Source organism: Rhinopithecus roxellana, chromosome 9 (genome assembly GCF_007565055.1).
Source record: "Rhinopithecus roxellana isolate Shanxi Qingling chromosome 9, ASM756505v1, whole genome shotgun sequence".
Taxonomy (NCBI): domain Eukaryota; kingdom Metazoa; phylum Chordata; class Mammalia; order Primates; family Cercopithecidae; genus Rhinopithecus; species Rhinopithecus roxellana.
This window is the reverse complement of record NC_044557.1, coordinates 130,783,016-130,803,897: the sequence shown is the minus strand read 5'-3', so window position 1 is coordinate 130,803,897 and position 20,882 is coordinate 130,783,016. Positions and strand designations below refer to the sequence as shown.

The 20,882-nt window shown below is 39.2% G+C and overlaps 1 protein-coding gene across 9 annotated transcripts in view; it reads right to left on the bottom strand.

Annotated features, from left to right (window-relative positions):
• Nucleotides 1-20,882, bottom strand: part of NCOA2 (nuclear receptor coactivator 2) — a 298,535-nt gene that overhangs the window by 47,755 nt on the left and 229,898 nt on the right. For all 9 annotated transcript variants that reach the window (XM_030937509.1, XM_030937516.1, XM_030937513.1 and 6 more), the window contains 7 exons: nt 18,774-18,877; nt 14,205-14,382; nt 10,576-10,764; nt 7,492-7,593; nt 6,737-6,880; nt 3,580-3,727; nt 54-1,323 (listed from right to left, as the gene is read on the bottom strand). In XM_030937509.1, the coding sequence (XP_030793369.1) occupies nt 54-1,323; nt 3,580-3,727; nt 6,737-6,880; nt 7,492-7,593; nt 10,576-10,764; nt 14,205-14,382; nt 18,774-18,877 (2,135 nt within the window). The remainder of the gene's footprint in view (nt 1-53; nt 1,324-3,579; nt 3,728-6,736; nt 6,881-7,491; nt 7,594-10,575; nt 10,765-14,204; nt 14,383-18,773; nt 18,878-20,882) is intronic.

Below are 20,882 nucleotides of genomic sequence, written 5' to 3'. Positions count from 1 at the left end.
ATCCTTGATGGATATAGATTAGTACACCTGCGAGAAGACGTGATAAAACTTACCTGGTCACCAGGCTCAAAGCTCATCTCCTCCTTCTCAGTTTTCATTGCTATTAATTTTGTGTTACTGGCAGGATCTGTCTTACTGTCCAGACGCTCAAGTTTGGGGGTTATTTCTGGTAAACCAATATCTTTAGTATCATCTTTATCTAGCAAATAGCGAAGTAGTGCATTCTCTTTCTTCTTGGGGCTCACCGGTTCCTGTTTAATCGTCACTTCTGATCCAGGAGCTGTGCTGCTGGACTCCTGGCTCAGGTCTTTGCCTGTGGCTTCTGCTGTTAACTTGGCCAAGTCCACAGGGGAACTGCTGTCCTGCAACAGTCTGTGCAAAATTTTATGCTTCTCCTTGAGCGAGGTTCCATGTGTTGACCCAGAACCAGGCAAGCTACCTGTGGAGTCTTTGTTTGTGTCCGACAAAGAGCTGGCTAAGGGCGAGGGCTCCATCTGATCAGATTTGGTGGTCAGCAGCTGCAGGAGTTTGGTCTGCCCTTTGCTATCGTGCAGTCTGCTCTGCCCGTCGGCTCTCTCGCTGCTCACGGTCGGGGGCAGGTTGGGGTCATTTGTTTCCTTTTGCTCTCCAGGATGGCAGCTGCTCTCGGCTTGTCCAGTTGTACCTTCAGAGGGCTCCCCATAAAGTCCAAAACAGTCTTTTGAGTCCAAGCTTCCCATCTTGCTGAGTGGGGGAGGATTCATATTAACTGGGGAGTTTTGCAAATTGCCCATTTTTAGGTCTGGTGAAGCCAGCGATGACCCTAATGAGACCCCGTGCCCCTCGCTGAGGGCCTGAAGTGCATTGAGGGAGCTGTTGGTATAACTATGGCTATTTCCTGTGCTGCTGCAAACTCCCACAGGGGAATGCAAGCTTCCTGCAGGGGAAAACTGACTGGGTGGGATTCGAGGGCTGCCAGCCACTCCAGGGCTCATGCGATGCCTTGGTGAAAGCATAGAGGTGGGCTGTCCTGGATTCATGCCAGGGCTGCTTTGTGAGGGGCTGTTCATTTTGAGTGCATAGTTACTACCCTGAGGAGTGGTTGCTTGCATGCCTGACACATGGTTCATTCCCCCAGAACCACCAAACCTGCCCATGGGCATGCCCATTTGTTCCTTTGGGCCATTTATGGGAAAATTTATATTGCTACTGAGGGTCATGTCCTGACCTGGGTTCCCACTGCACAGGGCCTGATGGGCAGGGCTGCTAGAGCTAATTGGATTCAATGGCTTCCCCATCGTTTGTCCAGTCAGATCTGGATTCATCACACACACATTCTGCTCTCTGTATAATGAGAAAAGAAAGAAATGTAAGATAAAAGGAAAAATAACTTAGCAAGTTGTTATTAATTTTTAAAAATGAAATGGCTTCTTTGCTTTAAAAGAACAGGCTATATTTTAAGGATAGATAATACTTTGTTGAAATCATCTGCAATTATGGACAAGACTGAACACGTAGTGTTGGACCAAGAGGGATGTTTTTCAGGCAACTCATTAAGATGTCTGGTTTTACAGAGGGGGTGTGTTTAAATTTGACTACTACTGTATTGAAATTGCATTTACTAGACAAGACATTAACAGGGTTCCAATTACATAATACATCTTTCTCATGAGTAGCTGAGAGCTTGTACTGTCTTAAAGAAATGAGTAGAGCTGTCTTCGGTTTTTCTTCCAGAGATTATAATTCCTAACAATACACACATCTGTAAGCCCAGAGCTCTGATATTTACTGCTTGGCTGAAGATAAACACACTTAGGGGAAAACAACTTGCCCCTAACTGTTAAGAGAAACTCTGCCAGTTCTAGAACTAATAGTTACTAAAACTGTTTAGAGTTAGATCACCTTGTTTAACAGATTTCCACTCACCTCCTCACCCCATATCCCTCCAAGTCAGAGCGAGACCTCAGAGCCAACAGCTTGGGAAGGGAAGTTCAGAGTGACTTTAGTTTGTGATCTTATTACTCTACTTCTGGATAACTCCATTCCATCTCCTTTCTAATGACTAAAAGCAGCCTTTCTGAGCAACATGATTTTGCAAGTTCTATGAGCTTTAATTTACAGCCTTGGCAGTCACTTTTGAGTTACAAAATGTGTTCACAAGTCCAAATAAAACAGGTTTCACAAATTGTCAAACATCAGCTTTTGGTTAGGTGGGTGAAATTTGCCACATTTGTAATCACGTTCAAACTGTTTCAGCTTGAGGTTAGATTTATTAACAGTTGGCAGAGTTGCCTGATTTTTTTACTCCTAAATAGACAGTAAATTGAGAAATGTGATAAAATGGGACTCCTCAGCCAGAGCAACGTTATATATTTACTGACAGGACCTCATAAAGTTTTCCACGGCATAAGCATAAACATTTAGATAACTAATGAAATTTAATCATTTTCCTAAATATGTGCTCAAAACAATATGGTTTATGACATTTATTTAAAAATCAACATTCAATTTCTTTATCTTCACTTTTTTATGAAATTGTTTATTACCCTTCAATTTAAGGTCTAATGTTGAGAAGTTAATTTGAACCTGAGAACAAAAACCTAAAATATTATTTGTAAATATATACATAGAAAGTTCTAGATTTAGGCTGGGTGTGGTGGCCCACACCTGTAATCCCAGTGATTTGGGAGGCCAAGGTGGAAGGATCACTCAAGGCTGGAACACGCCTGTAATCACAGCTACTCAGGAGGCTGAGGCACAAGAATCGCCTGAACCCAAGAGGCAGAGGTTGCAGAGAGCTGAGATCGCGCCGCTGCACTCCAGTCTGGGAGACAGAGCAAGACTGTGCCTCACAAAAAAAAAAAAAAAAAAAAAAAAAGAAGTTCTACATTTAAACACACAGGAGCAGAAATCATACTACTGACATCAATATTCCTGCCCTGCATTTGTTGCTACTGGGAGCTGATCAATAAATTTCCCTTTTTCAATATAATAGGAAATTATGTCTGAGCAAAGTTAGTGCTAGCCTTGTGTTCTTCCAGCTGGGTTTTACAATTCACTACTGTTAAGGCTAAAATTCAAAGTAGAGTCCTACTTTGCCAATACAGTTGTTCTTTGGTTACATGCGGGACTGGTTCTAGCCTCCACCCTGCCCCCACGCCACAGATACTAAAATCCATGGATGCTCAAGTCCCTGATATAAAATGGCATAATTTTTGCATATCACCTACACACATCCTCCTATATACTTTAAATCATTTCTAGAGATCATTTCTTATAATACCTAATACAGTGTAAATACAGTTATAATACAAATAAAATAATACAGTATAATATTATATATATTTTTCCCCCCCAAATATTTTCCATCTGTGGTTGGCTGAATCCTGAGATGCAGAACCCACGGATACAGAGGGTCAATTATATTATGAATTGTCATTTAGCCAACAGCTAATAACAATTTAATTTTATATTTTACATTACTGGGATTGATGAGAAGAAATGTCTAACAAATCCTCAAAGCTCTAAAATGATTTGCTGCTTTTTTAATATCTCCTCTTAACTTGGAAATGAACAATGACTTCTTAGAACTAGGATTACCTGTGAAGCATATGTAAAGATATTACAAGTTGAGGTTCATTAGTAGTCTGAGAACGGATGAGTTTGCTCTTCGTTTGTGCAGCAACAAGAGTGCCATCAGACAAGGAAAAACGATAGATTTGACTGAATGCCAATCCTTGTCTCAGTACTGCAGGCAAGCAAAGAAACAGAAGGCATGTTTAGAAAAAAAAAAACTGAGAGGTCGGGGAGGACAAGACATAATAAGAGTAATCAACTTCATTAAGTTTCATAATAGTTTCCCACCAGCATGTTAAAGAGTTATAAGTAATCTTTATGAGATTAAAATATAATGTTTTATATTTACTTTTCACTCAAAATATCAATAACCTCAATTATCTGTTTTTCTTATGAAAAGGAGTAACAGCCTGGACCCTCAAACTGTGTTCTTAAAATCTTTATTATTATGGCAAAACAGTGTAAACCATTTATCAGTTCAAACAAGCTTTACAATGATTTGCTTAAAATGGTAGAAAACAATACAATGTATAAACAGGGTATCTCTTAGGTATACAATTTGACTTTAATTTCCTTGTAAAACTAATACAAATATTAAAATAAAATTTATGACATTAAATATGTTCTCTGAATATTCATCTCGAAGTTACGTACTGTTCAATCCATCATCTCACACACTACTCTCCCCCAATCCTGTTTCTCACTGTGCAAGAAGTATTATTTTCGTGGTTAGGACAACAGGAAGTAAAAGATAAACAATCAGAAGAATCTATTCAGAGAAAAAAAGGCTAAACAAAACTGAAACAATAAAAGTGCAAATCTTAAGTGACATTGGAATTGGTTTAACTTTTAGATAAGGGGTCAGGTGTTTCCATTTTCAAGACAATAAAAATACAACACAAATCAACTAGGTTAAGACAATTTCTCTTAAAATAATTGAGATTTATCTTTTAAAGCTACTATGTTTCATAACTGTCTTATACCACCTATTAAAAAAGAACATTTCAATTCAGTTTAAAAAAAAGACAGATCATTTTAGTTCCTCTTAAACCATTTTAACAAGGCTACTATGTTGCTACCACATAATCCTCAGCACACATTTTGTGGGCTGAATAGTTACCCCTAAAGCAACCATGCGTATTCACCATGCCACAAAACTGCCACGAGAGAGAGAGGCTGACATATAATGTGGATTCTAATTTCTTGGTAAAATTTCACTCTAAGCAATTTGTCTAATGACTTCTCTCTGCAGTTTCAGTTAGATACTACATTTAGGTTTCACTTTCTGCCATCAATTGTTGCACAATGTTAGTCTGAAGTGGTAGTACTGAAAATGAATTACTGAACATGTGAGTATTTTGCTTTGCATAATGTTTCTAAAAGATGACGTAAATATAATTTTTTTATAGTAAGACATATTTCCAATGGCTTATGATTTCAGAATTTTAACTGACCTTGGCTGTGATCCCTAAAGATTTTCATTTAAACTTGGTCTACATCCAACAACTCAGAAAAGTAGGTATGTGTAAGCACTCACCTGAACACATTTAGGAAGTGCCTCCATTTAAACAACGCTTTGCAGATTTCTGTTCAATGTAACTGATCATCCCTGATCTTACCTATTTCAAAAGTTTGAAATGTCTATATGGGGTTTCCTTCTAGTGGGTCCCATCTGTTTAAATCTAGCACAGTGTCTGGTGCATCTGTGTAAATCCTTTTGTAAGGAATCAGGTTGTCAAAGAATTAAACTCAGGACCCAAGGATGCCGAACATGTTTGCTTATGCCAATTTCTTGGTTTTTATTATTACTATTCTTTTTATTTTAAACCGGATGTAATGAAATGGTAGGTTAAATATTGATTTCTGTCAATGTAGCATCTTTATTTCCTTGTATTCTTTCCAACTTAAAGAAAAATGCTAGAAGACACAAGTTGTTGGATTATGCACTTATTTCTAAAAAATAGGATGAATAGGATGAAAAGAATAAATAAGATGAGGAAAAAATAAGGGCATGGGAGGGACAGGTCATTTATTATGATTTTTGCTTTTTTATAAGTGATCTAAAAAGCATAAAGTTTAAACATACCAACACTATTGGTAAAGTGCCAGATGCACATTAGGTAGATGATGACAAACTCAAACTCCATTTTCTATAACTAATTACAAATTTTTTCTGCAAGGAAGCAGACAACTGTCAAAGCTGAGTTACAAGCTGCACTGCACTGCACGAGTCCCTCCCGTGCAGTATGGCCCAGCTGACAGTGCATGTGGAGCCCTGGCCAACCCCACTGCTGGGACACAGAGAGAAGGACAGTCTTGCTCCCCAAATTAGCACATAGTAAAGCAAAAGGAGTTTTCTTTTGGTTCATACCTCTTTAACAGAAAACAAAAATGCACTTGAGAAAAAGTGATTCTTTGGAAAGACCTTTGGAAGCAGCATGACAGTGACCAAAATGGGCTCAGACAGATGTCCTGCACTGATACTGAATGCTAGAGAGTCAGTCATTCCACCTGCCTCAATCTCCTTGTCCCCTTGTCCAGAGTGACAGATGTGACGTCCACGTCACAGGCTTGCTGTGAGGGCCAGTGAGAGGAGGCAAAAGGGACAATGCCACACAAAGACCAGGTACTCAATAAGGGCTGCTGTTATTACTGAAGTCTTGGGCTCAGTTCCAGCTGTCCTACTGCTTAAGTCAGTGAGCTAAGACAAGTCGTGTCAACTTTTGGGCCCTCTAGAAACACCTGGATAGTCTTTGCTGGTTACTACCTTGAAGAAGGGCTTGGGGTCCCCACCATTACCTCCACCAGGGATTCACTCACTCTCCAAAATTCCACTTATTCTTATATTCAGATTCTAACTGAATTGTTAATATTTCTCTTAATTAGATGGTACTTACACTTTTGTTATACATCTAGAAGCTCCTGGATCAAAGAAAATGACCTCTTTCTTCCTCCTTTTGTCTGCCTCTGTGACACTATCATCTCCTGTTCTACTTTCGTCACTCTTCTGTCCTACAAGTTCTCCTGTTAAAATTTTCCTTCAGAAGGCAACATCTACGCCAGATGAGACAGCTCACGAGAACAGTCACCAGCTCTGTTCCCAAGGTGAACTCCAGGAATCACTGAGAGAAAGCTCCCACAGGAAGCAATAATTTAAGAAAAATCATTTAGAGATGCCTACCTTCATGATGATGCCTCTTGGCATAGGACACAGATTCTCCTTCATGCTGTGCATGGAACTTCTGAATGCACCTTCTTACCAGGTCCTCCCAGCCTGGTTTCATGGCTGCTCTCATGGTGCTGGTATCCAGAGAAGTGATCTTGCCTATTAAGTAACAGCAGGCATTATACCTACATGCTGATCTATTCCTTATGGAAATAAATATATATATATATATATTTTTCTGAGACAAGAGTCTCACTCTATCATCCAGGCTGGAGTGCAGTGGTGCAATCTCAGCTCACTGCAACCTCCACCTCCTGGGTTCAAACGACTCTTGTGCGTCAGACGCCCAAGAAGCTGGGATTACAGGCATGCACCACATTTGGCTAATTTTTGTATTTTTAATACAGATGAAGTTTTGCCACACTGGCCAGGCTGGCTTTGAACTCTCGACCTCAAGTGATCCTCCTGCCTCAGCCTCCCAAAGTGTTGGGGTTACAGGCGTGAGCCACCACGCCCAGCCAGAAATAATTAAATTTTAACAAGATCTAAATGTATTTATTTAAACTAGGTAACACAAGTACATGGACCAAAAGGGTATACAGTGACAGCCAGCATCTCTCTCTCTGGTCTTCCAACTCCTTGACATTTCTACTGCAGCAGCAATTGCTAGTACGAGCATCCTTACAGTCTTCTAAATACAGTCCTTGCATTCTCAAATATGTAAGTATTCTAAAATGATTCCTTTGGTCTTCTTTGGAAAGGAAATTTACCTTGGAGATCCTGGCGAGTAGTAAAACTTTCTGATGAGGGAAGAACTGGTCTTTCCTTCATGGGAACTCTTCTTGCCACGCAAATCAAGCAGGACTGCAAATCTTAAATCACACATGTTTACATTTATCATATGGGGCTTTCCTAGTGATTCAAACAAACCCAAGTGTATTTCTGACAGCACAGCCCGTCATAAAAAAAGCAGTAAGGGAGAGAGTGATGAAACATTATGTACCTGAGCTTCTTACTGGTTTTATTCTCTCCATGAAAGTGGTAGGTGGGTAAGGGAGACGGAGGGTGGCTGTGTAAGGAGAACTGGGGAGCAGAGGATAAACTGCCGAGGCCCCACGATACATGTGATGGAAATACATCCACTACACTAAAGCCTTAATAATCTGAAACACTCTCTCCAGCAGTAGAAGACAAAATTAAATCCTTTCTTTTAAAATGGCTGATAGAAAACCCGGTTAATATGTAATGAAATACAAAAATGATGAAACTAAAATGTGATACTCTTGCTTTATCAAGGGTTTGCTTCTTGAGTTTTAGGGTTCAGGAAAACTAGGTACACCTTATGCCAAACTAAGTAAATACTACAATGGCAATATGCAATTTAAAGCAAAGAATATAAACTGGGTCTAGACACAGATTCAGAGAACGACTACAATACCTAGAAAATGCAGCGTGCACCAGGACAGCTGCATTATAGTTCAGAATCGGCTGTGGACAGTTTCTCATACAGCCAATTCTAATCACTTATTCCTCACCTTGCTTCAACTGTTTTATGCATCAGGGTTCACTTCTGGAGGAAAGGGAAAAGTTTTATTTATCTTTGTAACATGCAGAGCACACTGCACAGCCCTTTCAATTTAAAAAACACTGGACAAATGCTGTTGTTAAAAAACTTAAGTAATCCCTTCATGTCTCATGTCACTGATTTATGATCGTTTACCTCTAAATTTGAGCATTTCCTGAATTTGACAGAGTTTATTATCTATATTTGCTCCTGCTGCTACCCTATCTAAAATATCAGGCTGCCTCGATTTCTCCCTCCACAGTATTCATGCTGTAAGGCAGAGGTTCTCTACAATCAGTACTTCACTAACTACTCTAGGACCCCACAGTGCCTCCTTGGACAGATTTTTCTTTCTCAACTTTTACAGAAATTTTAGTATATAGTTTCTAACTTGGCTGTTCCTGAATTGCTCTGTTGTAGTCTTTTAAAATTATTTCATGTATTATTTCTTCAATAAGACTGAAATATCCAGCAATAGTTGGTATCACAAAATTAAAATGCAATTATAGTCCTCAACAAAATAACAACTAAATTTTTGGGCACTGTGAGATAAACACCTTTCTAGCTACTGTATGAGTTTTATTAACTCAGTCAATCCTCTTAACAGCTCTATGACACATGTAGTAGCATCATTTCCATTTTACAGACAAGATCAAAGCACAAACTTTAAGTAATTTGTCCAATGTCACACAAACCTTTGGCAAAGCCAGGATTAGATTCTGAGCATGCCATGGCTCAGAAACCCTGTGCTTATGCTATACTGTGTTAACACATAGAACGTACTTTTAAATGTACAAAAAATGTTTATAAAGCACAAAGTAATAAATTAGCTCAGCTATTCCTTTTTATACTGCCTTGGGAATATTATCACAGATGGATAAATTAGCAGCACTTACTTTGTTGCATAAAACAGAATAAAATCATTTGACGTTCCTTACCTAGGCAAAATACTTAATTTTGAAATACTATATATTTATTATCTTTAACAGCTATAATATTTCCTTCTCAATAAAATTTAAATTTTAAAATAAGCATTAAATAACTAGCATTCAACGCGAACCACAGTTCAGCATATTCATTTAAACCTTATTACATTCTGACACTGGCATTGGTGACTTCACTTGATAATAAACTGATACTCAGAAAGGCCAAGGATTCTGTCCAAAGTCCTAGCCAGAGCTGGGAGCAGCTGAATTAGGAGTTGGCCTGTCTGATGATGTAGCCCAGGATGTTTTCAGCCACAAGTGGTCCTCAGCTCTTTCCCTTCTGCTCCCCACGCACAATACACTCTTCAACACTGCCTTGTATTAGAGTGACACTCAGCTGTGTGGACAGTTTGCCTGGTGGGCTCAGGAGGTGGACACTACATCAGCATATCTTTATGGCAAACAGCCTAATAAACTTACAGTCTAAAACCCGCTCCATTCCCCGCTCCTGTCTCTATCCTCTCTTTAGTACCATTCTATTATATCACATTCTGGGCCCAGCATCCATGGATTGGCTACATGGATTCCATCAACCCCTTGAAAGTAAAATGCTGTTTTACTGTGTGCATTTTTCTTTTTTGAGATGGAGTCTCACTCTGTCGCCCAGGCTGGAGTGCAATGGCGCAATCTTGGCTCACTGCAACCTCCGCCTCTCAGGTTTAAGCGATTCTCCTGCCTCAGCCTCCTGAGTAGCTGGGACTACAGGCACATGCCAGCCACCAGGCTACTTTTTGTACTTTTAGTAGAGACGGGGTTTCACCATGTTGGCCAGGATGGTCTCGATCTCTTGACCTCGTGATCCACCTGCCTCAGTCTCCCAAAGTGCTGGGATTACAGGCGTTGAGCCACCGTGCCAGGACAACTGTGCATTTTTCTAGGGCTGTGGCATACAGCTTGCACTAGATGTTCAAAGAGCCTAGGATCCCCCAAAAGTGTGATCACTAATACAGTCACACTAGTACAGCAGCCACTAGCCACATGTGGCTATTCAAATGTAAATTTAATAAAATTAAAAATTCAGCCCCCTAGTTGCACTACTGATATTTCAAGTGCTCACCAGCCACACGTGGCTAGTGGCTGCCACACTAGACGCTAAAGATATGTCACTTCCACCATCGCAGGTAATTCTGTTGGACAGTGCTGTTCTGGAGACTTAAAAATTTCCATCACAAAATAGCAAAATTGAAAAGAACAAAGATACTGCCTCCTCACTTTTCTTCAGGTGACCACTAATTAAAGTGTGAAGGAAGTAGCACAGGAATAAATACACAGACACATAAAACACCCTAGGGGTTCTGTCCCACCTTCTCCTTCTTCTTTGATGGACTTTGGTTGAGAGACAGCAAAGCACTGCATAGTTTCATATTTCTGATGAGCTTCCTGGTTATCATGACCCTCCTCTTCTGAATCAGGTAAAGGTTTTACCAGCATCCGACAATTGAAGGTATGGCTGTTCCGCCTTGGAGGTTCGCCAGACCAAGATCCCCCATTCACTGAGCAAGGCAAAAGCAACCCAGTTTTACAGAGAAACAAACATCAGATTCATTGCCTCTGAATTATTAAAATGATGTAGGAAAAATATGATTATTTCATCTTTACGTAGTACTTTTATACTTTTCTAAATACTTTCATAATCTAGAAGAGGAAAAATCTTTTAACATTTTTACAACTTGGGAATATCCTGGAATTTTCTGTTTTTTCCCCCAAATTTTTAAAAATTTTATTATACTTCAAGTTCTGGGATACATGTGGAATCTTGGGATTTTCAAAACATTTTCTACACTACTTCTTTACCCTGACTCCTTCCCTTCAAGTCCAGTCCTGGATTGTTACTAGAATACTATAGTTTTCTACTTTTGCATCTTCCTAACTGATTTCTTGGAAATTGAGTTCAATCTACTTGCATTCCAATTTTAGATAAGTTACCCCTGCTCAAAACTCTGTGAGTGGCACCAAATGCAGTGCACATTAAATTCTTTCAGAGGATTTAGAATTGATGTAGTCTGAAGGATGAAGTCCATTAACACAGATTCTCACTAACCAGCTCCACTGCATCCATCTAACAGGATCTTCCACATTCCCCTGCACAAGCCTCCCCATGCTCCACCATACCAGGGCCGCATGGATGTCCTTGCTCCCGCTGCCACTCTATCTAACACATCAGGTTGCCTCAGTTTCTCTCTCCATAGGTACTCATGCTCTAAGGCTGAGGTCCTCTACAATCAATACTTTACTATCTACTCCCCCATACTGCCTCCTAGGGCAGATTCTTCTTTTCTCAAATTTTACAGAAATTTTAGTATATGGTTTATAACTTTGTTTTTCCTGAGTTGTTCAGTTGTAGTCTTTTTAAATTGTTTCACATATATTTCTTCAATAAGACTGAAGAATCCTTGAAAATACAGTGCTAATGTCATTTATTTTCAAGTTAACTACTTCAGACATCTATTTGAATATTAAAACTAAAAAAAGTATGTATTTAAGAAAGAGACAATGAAAGAGAGGAAAGACATAAATTATTTTTGAAATGCATTAGAGATAACAATGAAAGAAATAAAACAATGACCGATTTTGAGAATTAAAGGGTGTTTATGGATTTTACCAGGTTAACTTCCTCATTTGACACATAAAAAATCTGATACCCAAAGACATGTTCAACTACTAGAAAAGTTGGAATCAGAACCAATCCTAATTCTCATTTTGGTGTTCTTTTCTATATCATTCCTTACGCTTTATCTAAAAACACTGGGGACAGTACAATAGAACAGGGGATCAAAAAAAGGGTGAGTCATAAGAAAACTAATATATTCTCCAGTAACCAGCTAGAGAAAATGGAGAAGGACACGTAGGTGTTATAGCGAACCCAATGGGCCATGAATGGCCCAGTGAACCCAAAGAGACCATGGCCACTGGGCTGTAGAATGAGAAAGGAAACAAACTCTAGAAAGGAAAAAGTTAGCTGTAAGAAATTATCTTAAAATTACAGAAAAACCCATAACTAGCTTTGTATATCTTTGCAGACATTTGGAAAGTTTATTTCAGCATCAGCATTTTATTTTATTATTATTACTTTTTTGAAACAGAGTCTCTGTCACCAAGGCTGGAGTGCAGTGGTATGATCTTGGCTCACTGCAATCTCCACCTCCTGGGCTCAAGGGATTCTCATGCCTCAGCCTCTGGAGAAGCTGGGATTACAGGCACGAGCCACCACGCCCAGCTAATGTTTTGCATTTTTAGTGGAGGCGGGGTTTTGGCATGTTGGCCAGGCTGGTCTCGAACTCCTGACCTCAAGTGATCCACCAGTCTCAGCCTCCCAAAGTGCTGGGATTACAGGGGTAAGCCACTGAGCCCAGCCATTATCAGCATTTAAAAAAGCTTATTTACAAAATAAATACTACACAGAGTAATCAACTGAAGAGAAAAAGAGTTCCTATTAAGTCAGATTAGTAAGTTGAAAGTTAAAAGGATACAATATAAAGTAAGGCAAAAAGCTCTTTAGACAAGTGAATTAATAATAGTGAATTAATAAGTAGAGGTCTTTTAAGGAAGTCATAGAACTACTGAAGAGATGTGAAAATATTAGTTACTTGAAATAAGAAATCCCATTTTCTTAATTTACTAGAGAATATAATAAAGGAATCCTACACAAGTATTCACACATTTTGCATTACTGTTGTAGTCACTTTGAACAAAGAATTATCACATAAAGGAAAAGCTAGCCCGAATGAAATTTGAAAAGGACCTTTTCCTACTTATTAAAACAGTAAGACCAGCTAGTATAAACAATCTTAAGAACAGAAATACTTGCCAACTCAGGATTTGACCTTATTTTTCATTTCTTTCAATCCGTGAAGATGTTCTTAGCATCATCAGTTTGAGAATATTAAAAAAAGAATCACTTAGTGAGTGGGAACAGCAGTACTCTAGAGCAGCAGCTAAGGTGGGCCCACGCTGTGAATCACCCACTGCACAGTGTGTCCTTAATCATCACGTATACTCGGACGACATCTCCAAAATAAGATGAAGTCAGGAAATTCGAGACAGGGAGAGTGGGCTAAGGGAGCAGCATCTGGTGATCACACCTACAGGGCCCACCGGAGAGTCTGCGAGACGGAAGAGCCCATTCAGGGCTTGGGCTGTAGCATCTGAACCTTTCCATCTGCCACTTGTTCCTTAACATTTTATTTCTAGAATGTGTATACACCTATAATATGCTTCATGTGCAGGACTCAAAATACGTTGAATCTCAAACTTCTCATGACCTTTGACTTTTCGGATGGTCATGGAGAAAATGAACAAAACGAAGTTGGCTAGAATGGAACAGGGTGAGGCAATGTGTCACCTTAAAAAACAATCTCTACACTATAGCACAAAGGATAGATGCTCGAGGGGATGGATACGCCATCTCCATGATGTGATTATTTCACACTGCATGTCTGTATCAAAACACCTCATGTATCCCATAAATATATACACCTACTATGTACCCACAAAAATAAAAAATTAAAAAACCACAACAATCTTATTGAAAACAGTTGCCATATAAGTACTTTCCATCTGAATCATTTTCATGAATCTGAATCAATTTCTGTTCATTTATCATGAGATAATTACTGCCAAGCAAAATCATCATCATCATCATCATCACTTCTTGGCCTTCTGGCTAAGAAGCAATGATTTTCATGTACTTTAAATATAGGATCAAAAATGATCACTCATTTGAGATCAGTATCTGAAGATGCCCCCTTTTCCATGACTTTTAAGCTTAAACACACAAGCATCTGTAAAAAACTACCCAGTCACTCTCATCCCCATCTGATATAATATAGTTTTATTTGATCCACTTCAACCAAGACAATGTGTGTGTGTATGAGGTGGGGGCAGGTGGAGGTGAGGGGAGGTAGGGAGGGAGACCCAGCAGACAGTCATTTACCTATAGACTTTGGCAGCAGGTTTTTGACAAACTCCGTGTGGTCCCCAACATGCAAGATGCTATATACACTTTTGTTCATCAGCTCTTCTTGGTTATACCTTAGATACTGTGTCACATTCTCTGACACAAACACAACGTTGCCTTCCAGGTTCACTACAAAGAAGAACCCATCAAGGGCCTAGGGGACAAAGTACAAACTGTTAGGATGCAACATAACATCACAGCAATTGTTAAGAAGGGAATGATCCCTTTAAGGGAAACACAATTCACACATGGATAGAAAAGAGATCTTTCTCAGCTCTCTCCCAGTTTTCAGGAACAATTAACACATTTTCTCTTGGTGAAATAGAAATTATTCCATCTTACTAAGTGGGAGAGACAGCCTAGATTAGGGTTTCTTGTCACAAACTAAATGACCAACACTAACTCCATTAATTTATCAGGAGATAATGACTGTGAAGTAAAAGTGTACAGGCATTCATCTGTATTTTCAAAATGAGATTGACATACTCCACCGGGCCAAGAACAACTTTTATGTCACCAACCTAATGCACGGTAATTTTTATCTACAGTTTTTCATGTTATACAATGAGAGAAAGGAGTCATTAAAATTTTTTTCCCCAGTTTAAGGATAATTACCAGGAAAACCTTCCCAACTTTTACCACCTAGCTGTCACGGATTATATGGAAAACATCACAGATAATTTCAGACCTTTAAAGAAACATCAATCCTTTATTACTTGGTATATATGGGAAAGGGTCTCAGAAGTGTCTCTGATGTGGCAAACTCACCTTCATGGGGACCTCAGCATTGCCCTGCCCTTAGAAGGGCACTAATTATGCCAAATTATTCTATGTTACTTGTTCTCTAGATTAAGAAGCAGGTTCCTAAATTACCTAAATAACAGTAGCAAACTTCCGGTAATGAGTTCACAGCTTCACTTTTTGTTGTCATCCCAATGGAGGTGAGGGAAGGAGATAAAAAAATCTAGGATCATTTCAGGAAGCTGAGATAATAATAGTGAATGTGGACATGTTCACTGTGCCTTACACGTACCTCCTGAAAGGAATGTTTTATCTTTCCCAATTTATAGAGGAGAAAACTGAGGCTCAAAGAGGTTAACATCTCAGAACTAGTCAGTGGTAGTAGAGCTTGAATGTGAATCCAGGAGGATCCGATTCCAAAGCTCATGCTTTGATGACCATTCAGGACAGTCCTCTACTCTAATATTCATTCACCCCTAATCCATTTCCCATCATGTTCACTTTGGTGATGGAAATGTAGGGGGTTTAGTGAGTTTCTCCTGGTTACATTACCCCATTTTTCTTTTTTTGATCCTTGCTTATCAAAGCTCTGTTTTTATGGGTCAGGTGAGTGATAAGGACTGAAAGCTTTACGTTGATTCATCATACCTGGCACCAGGACCATGGGGTCTAGTCAGTTTAGGCTGCTCAGTTTCTTTATGATACATGTTTATTACAATTTTATCTTTTTTGAAGATAAGGTCTTGCTCTGCGCCCAGCCTGGTGTGCAGTGGCACGATCATAGCTCACTGCAGCCTTGAACTCCTGGGCTAAAGCTATCCTCCCACCTCAGCCTCCTGAGTAGCTAGGCTCACAGGTATGTACCACCACACCCAGATATTTTTTATTTTTTGAGACAGGGTCTCACTCTGTTGCCTAGGCTGGGGTGCAGTGGCATGATCATGGCTCACCGGAGCCTTCACCTCCTGGGCCCAAGGGATCCTCCCATCTCAGCCTACCAAGTAGCTGGAACCACAGGCACGTACCATCACACTTGACTAATTTTTTAATTTTTGTAATGATGGAGTCTCCCCATGTTGCCCAAGTTGGTCTTGAACTCCTGGGTCCAAGTGATCCTCCTTGTCTCAGCCTCATAAAGGGGTGAAATTACAGGCATGAGTCAGTGCACCAGGCTTTTTAAATTTTCTGTAGAGAAAGGAACTCACTGTGTTGCCCAGGCTGGTCTCAAACTCTCGGCCTCAAGTGATCCTCCCACCACTCCGTAATCCCAAAGTGCTGGGATTATAGGCATGAGCCACTATACCCAGCATGTTTATTACTATTTTTAAGATGAATGTCATATGTATATACACATACAATAATGAATTTGGTGGATGGGGCCTAAAGTGTTTACTTTTTCCCTAGTTTGTTTTTTCCTTAAGTTACTATTAAACAGGCTTCTATTTTATGAGCTATCTTTGAATATATTTCATCTTTAATTCTATTTTAATCACAAAACTAAGTGCTCTCTCAAATTAGAACTGACCATAAGGCACTAAAGAAAGGTTCACCCATTTGGTTTTTAAGTTTTTCTTAAAACATTCTATCAGGTTTTCTCAATGGTATGAACCACATGCAGGACAAAGCAAGACTACATGTAAATAAACAGCCTTTCATGATACATGGTACTAACCTTGAGAACTGTGTGCAAGTGTGTACACTCAGGAGGTTAGGTGATAAGTTATATGCCCAGTGTCCCTCTTCAGCTCATTGATTTGGATATACCCTTTGAGAGGGATTTTCATAATCATATTACCTATGGTTCATTTTTAAAAGTACATGTTGCTTCCTACTGCTTATACCACAGTAAAAAGACTGACTTGAGGCATAATAAAACTGGAAGATGAAATTGTTTCATCTCATAAAGCTGTGTTTTTTTTAAGGCTCACTATGATATGCTCTGATGAAAAAAGCTGACATTTGGTTGTGCTGCCTAGCAACCACTATGCTATGATGTAAGCATGAGTGTGCATCTATGCCTAGGAACAGCTCCATGAGAACATGTTCTCTCTGTTTAAGTGACTGCACGTAAACAGGGATAAAAATTTAAATTCAAACCGCAAGTCACCAGATTTAAGAATAACCTCTCTAACACATTTAACACTCAAGTCCTGCTACACAGGTTCTTGATCAATGTACTAAATTCTCAGAAGACTATTTTGAACGACAAAAATGTTGGTTTGATTTTATGACATCAGGTCTACTGAAATCTAGCAATCTGATTTCTACAACTGATGAACTCAAAAGGCTTGAGTCCCAGCTCTGGTTACTCCCAGCATTTCTATTTAGAAGTCTCAAAAGTCTTCCCAGGAGTTTCCACTCTAATGTTCCCCTACCCCAAGATACGATGAATAAACACAGGTATAGGGAAATTCCCCAACTGTAATAATTTAGTTAACATAATTTTCAAATCACTTTTTAATTTATAATTCAAACATTTTTCCAAAGGAAATTATCCACTTTCTTTCATTTAATTCTAAATGGTCCACCTAGTTACAGTTTTCATAATCTGCTTCTAAGAACCCAGAGAGAAGTAGCACTCTCTGGCCTTCCACTGCCTTGTTGACTATAGAAAAATTGGGTTAAGTGTGTTTTTGCTTTTCTCCTGGAAGGTGAGGCTGAATGTTTTCAAGCCAGTGATTCAAGAGGAGATAAGCAAGGGCCAACACTGGGACATTTAAAGCCTTTTGGCCAGCAGGTTCAGCCCCAGGAAATGAAGTTTGTCATTTCTAAATAGAAAGACTGGGTCAGACGATCTTGAAGTCTTTATTGTGTGCCCCCTTCTGCTCTGCCCCCAATTTTATGGTAGATTTTCACAGAATTAGATTTTCTAAAAATAAAAATCCCTTTAAACATCAACTGAAAAAAAGAGGTAAGGGGGACTATTGGTTATCTTTATTTTAAAAATCAGAATTGTTGGCTGCTGCAGCAAGCTAGCTGATTCTACACTGGCAGTGCTGCAAAGCTTCTGGCCATGCAGTCTTTTCAACCTCATCATATCATGAGCCGAGCAAATTATCCTGAGAACTGACATAATTTATGTCTCAGGGTTCCTCTGTTTCTTGTTGTATATTCACTGACATTTTTTTTTTTCTCATCTTACCATAACCTACATCTTGAATTTTAATTTTGGAAAAGGTACAGCAAAGCACTTGGCTTTTAGTACTAGTAAATAAAATAGAAAAACTGTACTTTACAAATTCTAGACATTAGCTGGTCATAAAGCTTCCTTAATAAAGAACAGGTAGTTAAGACCAACCTTATGCTTCTCTTCAAAGTTCCTTTTGCCTATTATGTTACTTTTCTTCCTTATGAGATAAATAAGCTAGTTTGAAATAGCATAAGTAGGAAGCATAAAGCTCCTCCTTGGTCCTCATATTTTAACATGTACGTATAGGCATTCGTACATGGCATACACAAAATTTAAGAATTTTGAGAACATTTCAAGCTAAAATACAACACAGAATTTAGTAGGACTTGTGAATAGTTTCCCAAATAAATGCTCAACTGGCAATTACAACTTGTCAATGTCTACTGTAATCTAGTTTATTTAATTCTATGCTAATTTCAAACACACATTTACTGGCAGCAGGAGCCAAAACATACGTAGAGACACAGAGCCGTATCAGCAAGCTCAAGAGGTACATAGTACTAGTACTAGTACTAGTGTGGATTCTCCTTAAATTATATTCACCTGAAATTAAATGTAATAATGTGAAGATCAACAAGATTTTAAAATACAGTACTAAAATGAAGATGTGCTACCTCAAGCATCATAGGCCCCAGTGCATCCTTGTCGATGACACCCTGCCCTGTAGAGGATACATCTGACTTCTGTACTTCATCTATGTTGGCAGCTGCTGCTTTCTCTGCAATAAACATAAGTGTGAATTAAATGGCAGTGCTATATCAAGGACAGAGTGACACAGAAATGTTTTTATTGTGATGATTTTTAAAAATCTCTAGCGGGATCAGATGCAGCTACAAAAGAGTTAGAGTACATCCCTGTTGCCCCTAAATGGGAGACACTGCTGGAAGCAGAAGTCAGAACATTAACTTTTCATCTCTAGAACCTGTGGCTCAGATCCCCTTTCAGGCTGCTCAGAAAATGAGTTTTGAGGTTTCCTGACAGTCCCTGACAGGCATTTTTTTCTAGATTATGAAACTGCTATATTCTATGGCACAATTAGCTTCTACTCAGGAGATTCCCCAAACTAGGATAAAGGAAGGTCTGTTGTTCAGAATTCAGTAGCATAATCAGAGACAGATTTGCACACATTTGAAGAAATAACAAGGAGTCATAAACTGCTATGGCTGCCCCCATGGGACACTCTGCAATGTCTGCCTGGACTCTTTTACTGTTCCACTTCTGCTTACATTCCCATTTAAAGTGGCCAGGAAGATTTGGTCCCAATGCTTCTCCATCTAAGAAGTTAGAAGCACCCTACCAGAGACTTGGGGAATTTCAATGGCTGCCCTTTGATCTAGCAAAGAGGCACGTAATGTGTGCTCCTGGATGGAAACGTGCAAGGCAAATTTCAGGCTCATGAAGACAGGAAGGCCCCAGAAGACATTCTATCATAGAATGAGAACGTTTTGTGAAAAAGCTCACAGAAGAAAAAGATACACACTTATCAACGTATGTGTAAAGCAGTTATTTCAAGAACACCAAAAAAAGTTTAAAGCATAACATATACATATCAACAACTTGCTAGAAAACAACACAAAATGTGACAATTATTTGTACCTGAATAAATTATATCCTGGTTTATACTGCCTGTTATCATTGTAATTAAACGTAGAAATAGAAAACTGTAAATCAATTTAGCACTCAGAATTAACCTGCTTTCAGAAACTTAATAATTTTTTTGTCAAAAATATTTTATGCAGTATGTTGAAAATCTGTAAAGCCTAATTTATGGCTGAGAACCTAGAAAACAAATAGGAATTACGTGGGTCCTCCCAATCTTGCCATTCCCACGACAAAGCTTCCACAGAGCATGTTATCAATGGAAGGGGAAGATGACCTGTGCAGTTCAAGCTCAAACTCAGCCACTGAGAAGTATGACTCCAAGCAAGCTGCTTAAACTTACCTGTCTTCCACATATCAGGGACCGAGCTAAAGTAAATGGGATGATATGTGAAACACTCTTTAAAAATACAAAGAAGTTTTCAAATGTATCATAATACTAGCATATCTGTATTGATGAGTTCTTGAGTTCCATACGTAGTAATTTCTTTGCAGAGCTTATCATAAGCAGACTGTATCTGCTTTATCAACTCTCTAATATATTCCTGATTTACCTCCTTAGATCGAAAAAATTGTGACTGCCTATAAATAGAGATATGACTTGTCTGGTAGCCTTCATAACTCAGTATTAGTAGATTTGTCAGTCCTTGCTTCGTTTCTGGCTTTGCTGCCTTTCCAAGCTCCTCACTGCGGGGTGCTGTACATTTGTTCTGTCTGCAGGCTTCGTCTCATCCCAATTCCTCAGTCAGTCCCTTCTGAGGCGGGAAATACCTCAGGGTCTCCAGCCACAGGATTGGTTTAGCCAGTTATTGCATGTGACTGCCCCCATCCCCTTTTCCTGGAATCTTTTTCATTGCCAAATAGACTCACAGTAAAATAAATGTGCACTGGGGCATACTTTTTAATTTTGTTGGCGGTTCGCTCTGTAAGGATGTTGATGTCTTTTCAAGATCTGCTCACTTTTCTACCCACCATTTCAGGAATAGGATTTGCACTGCTAACTGCTGCTTCATCTAATTTTCAAGGGCCATCTTGCTATGGGAGCTATGCTGGATTTTCCTTGAGCACCACCATCCACACCACACTCTGTGGGGTCTTCTTGGATGCGGACAGGGTGTGTACCT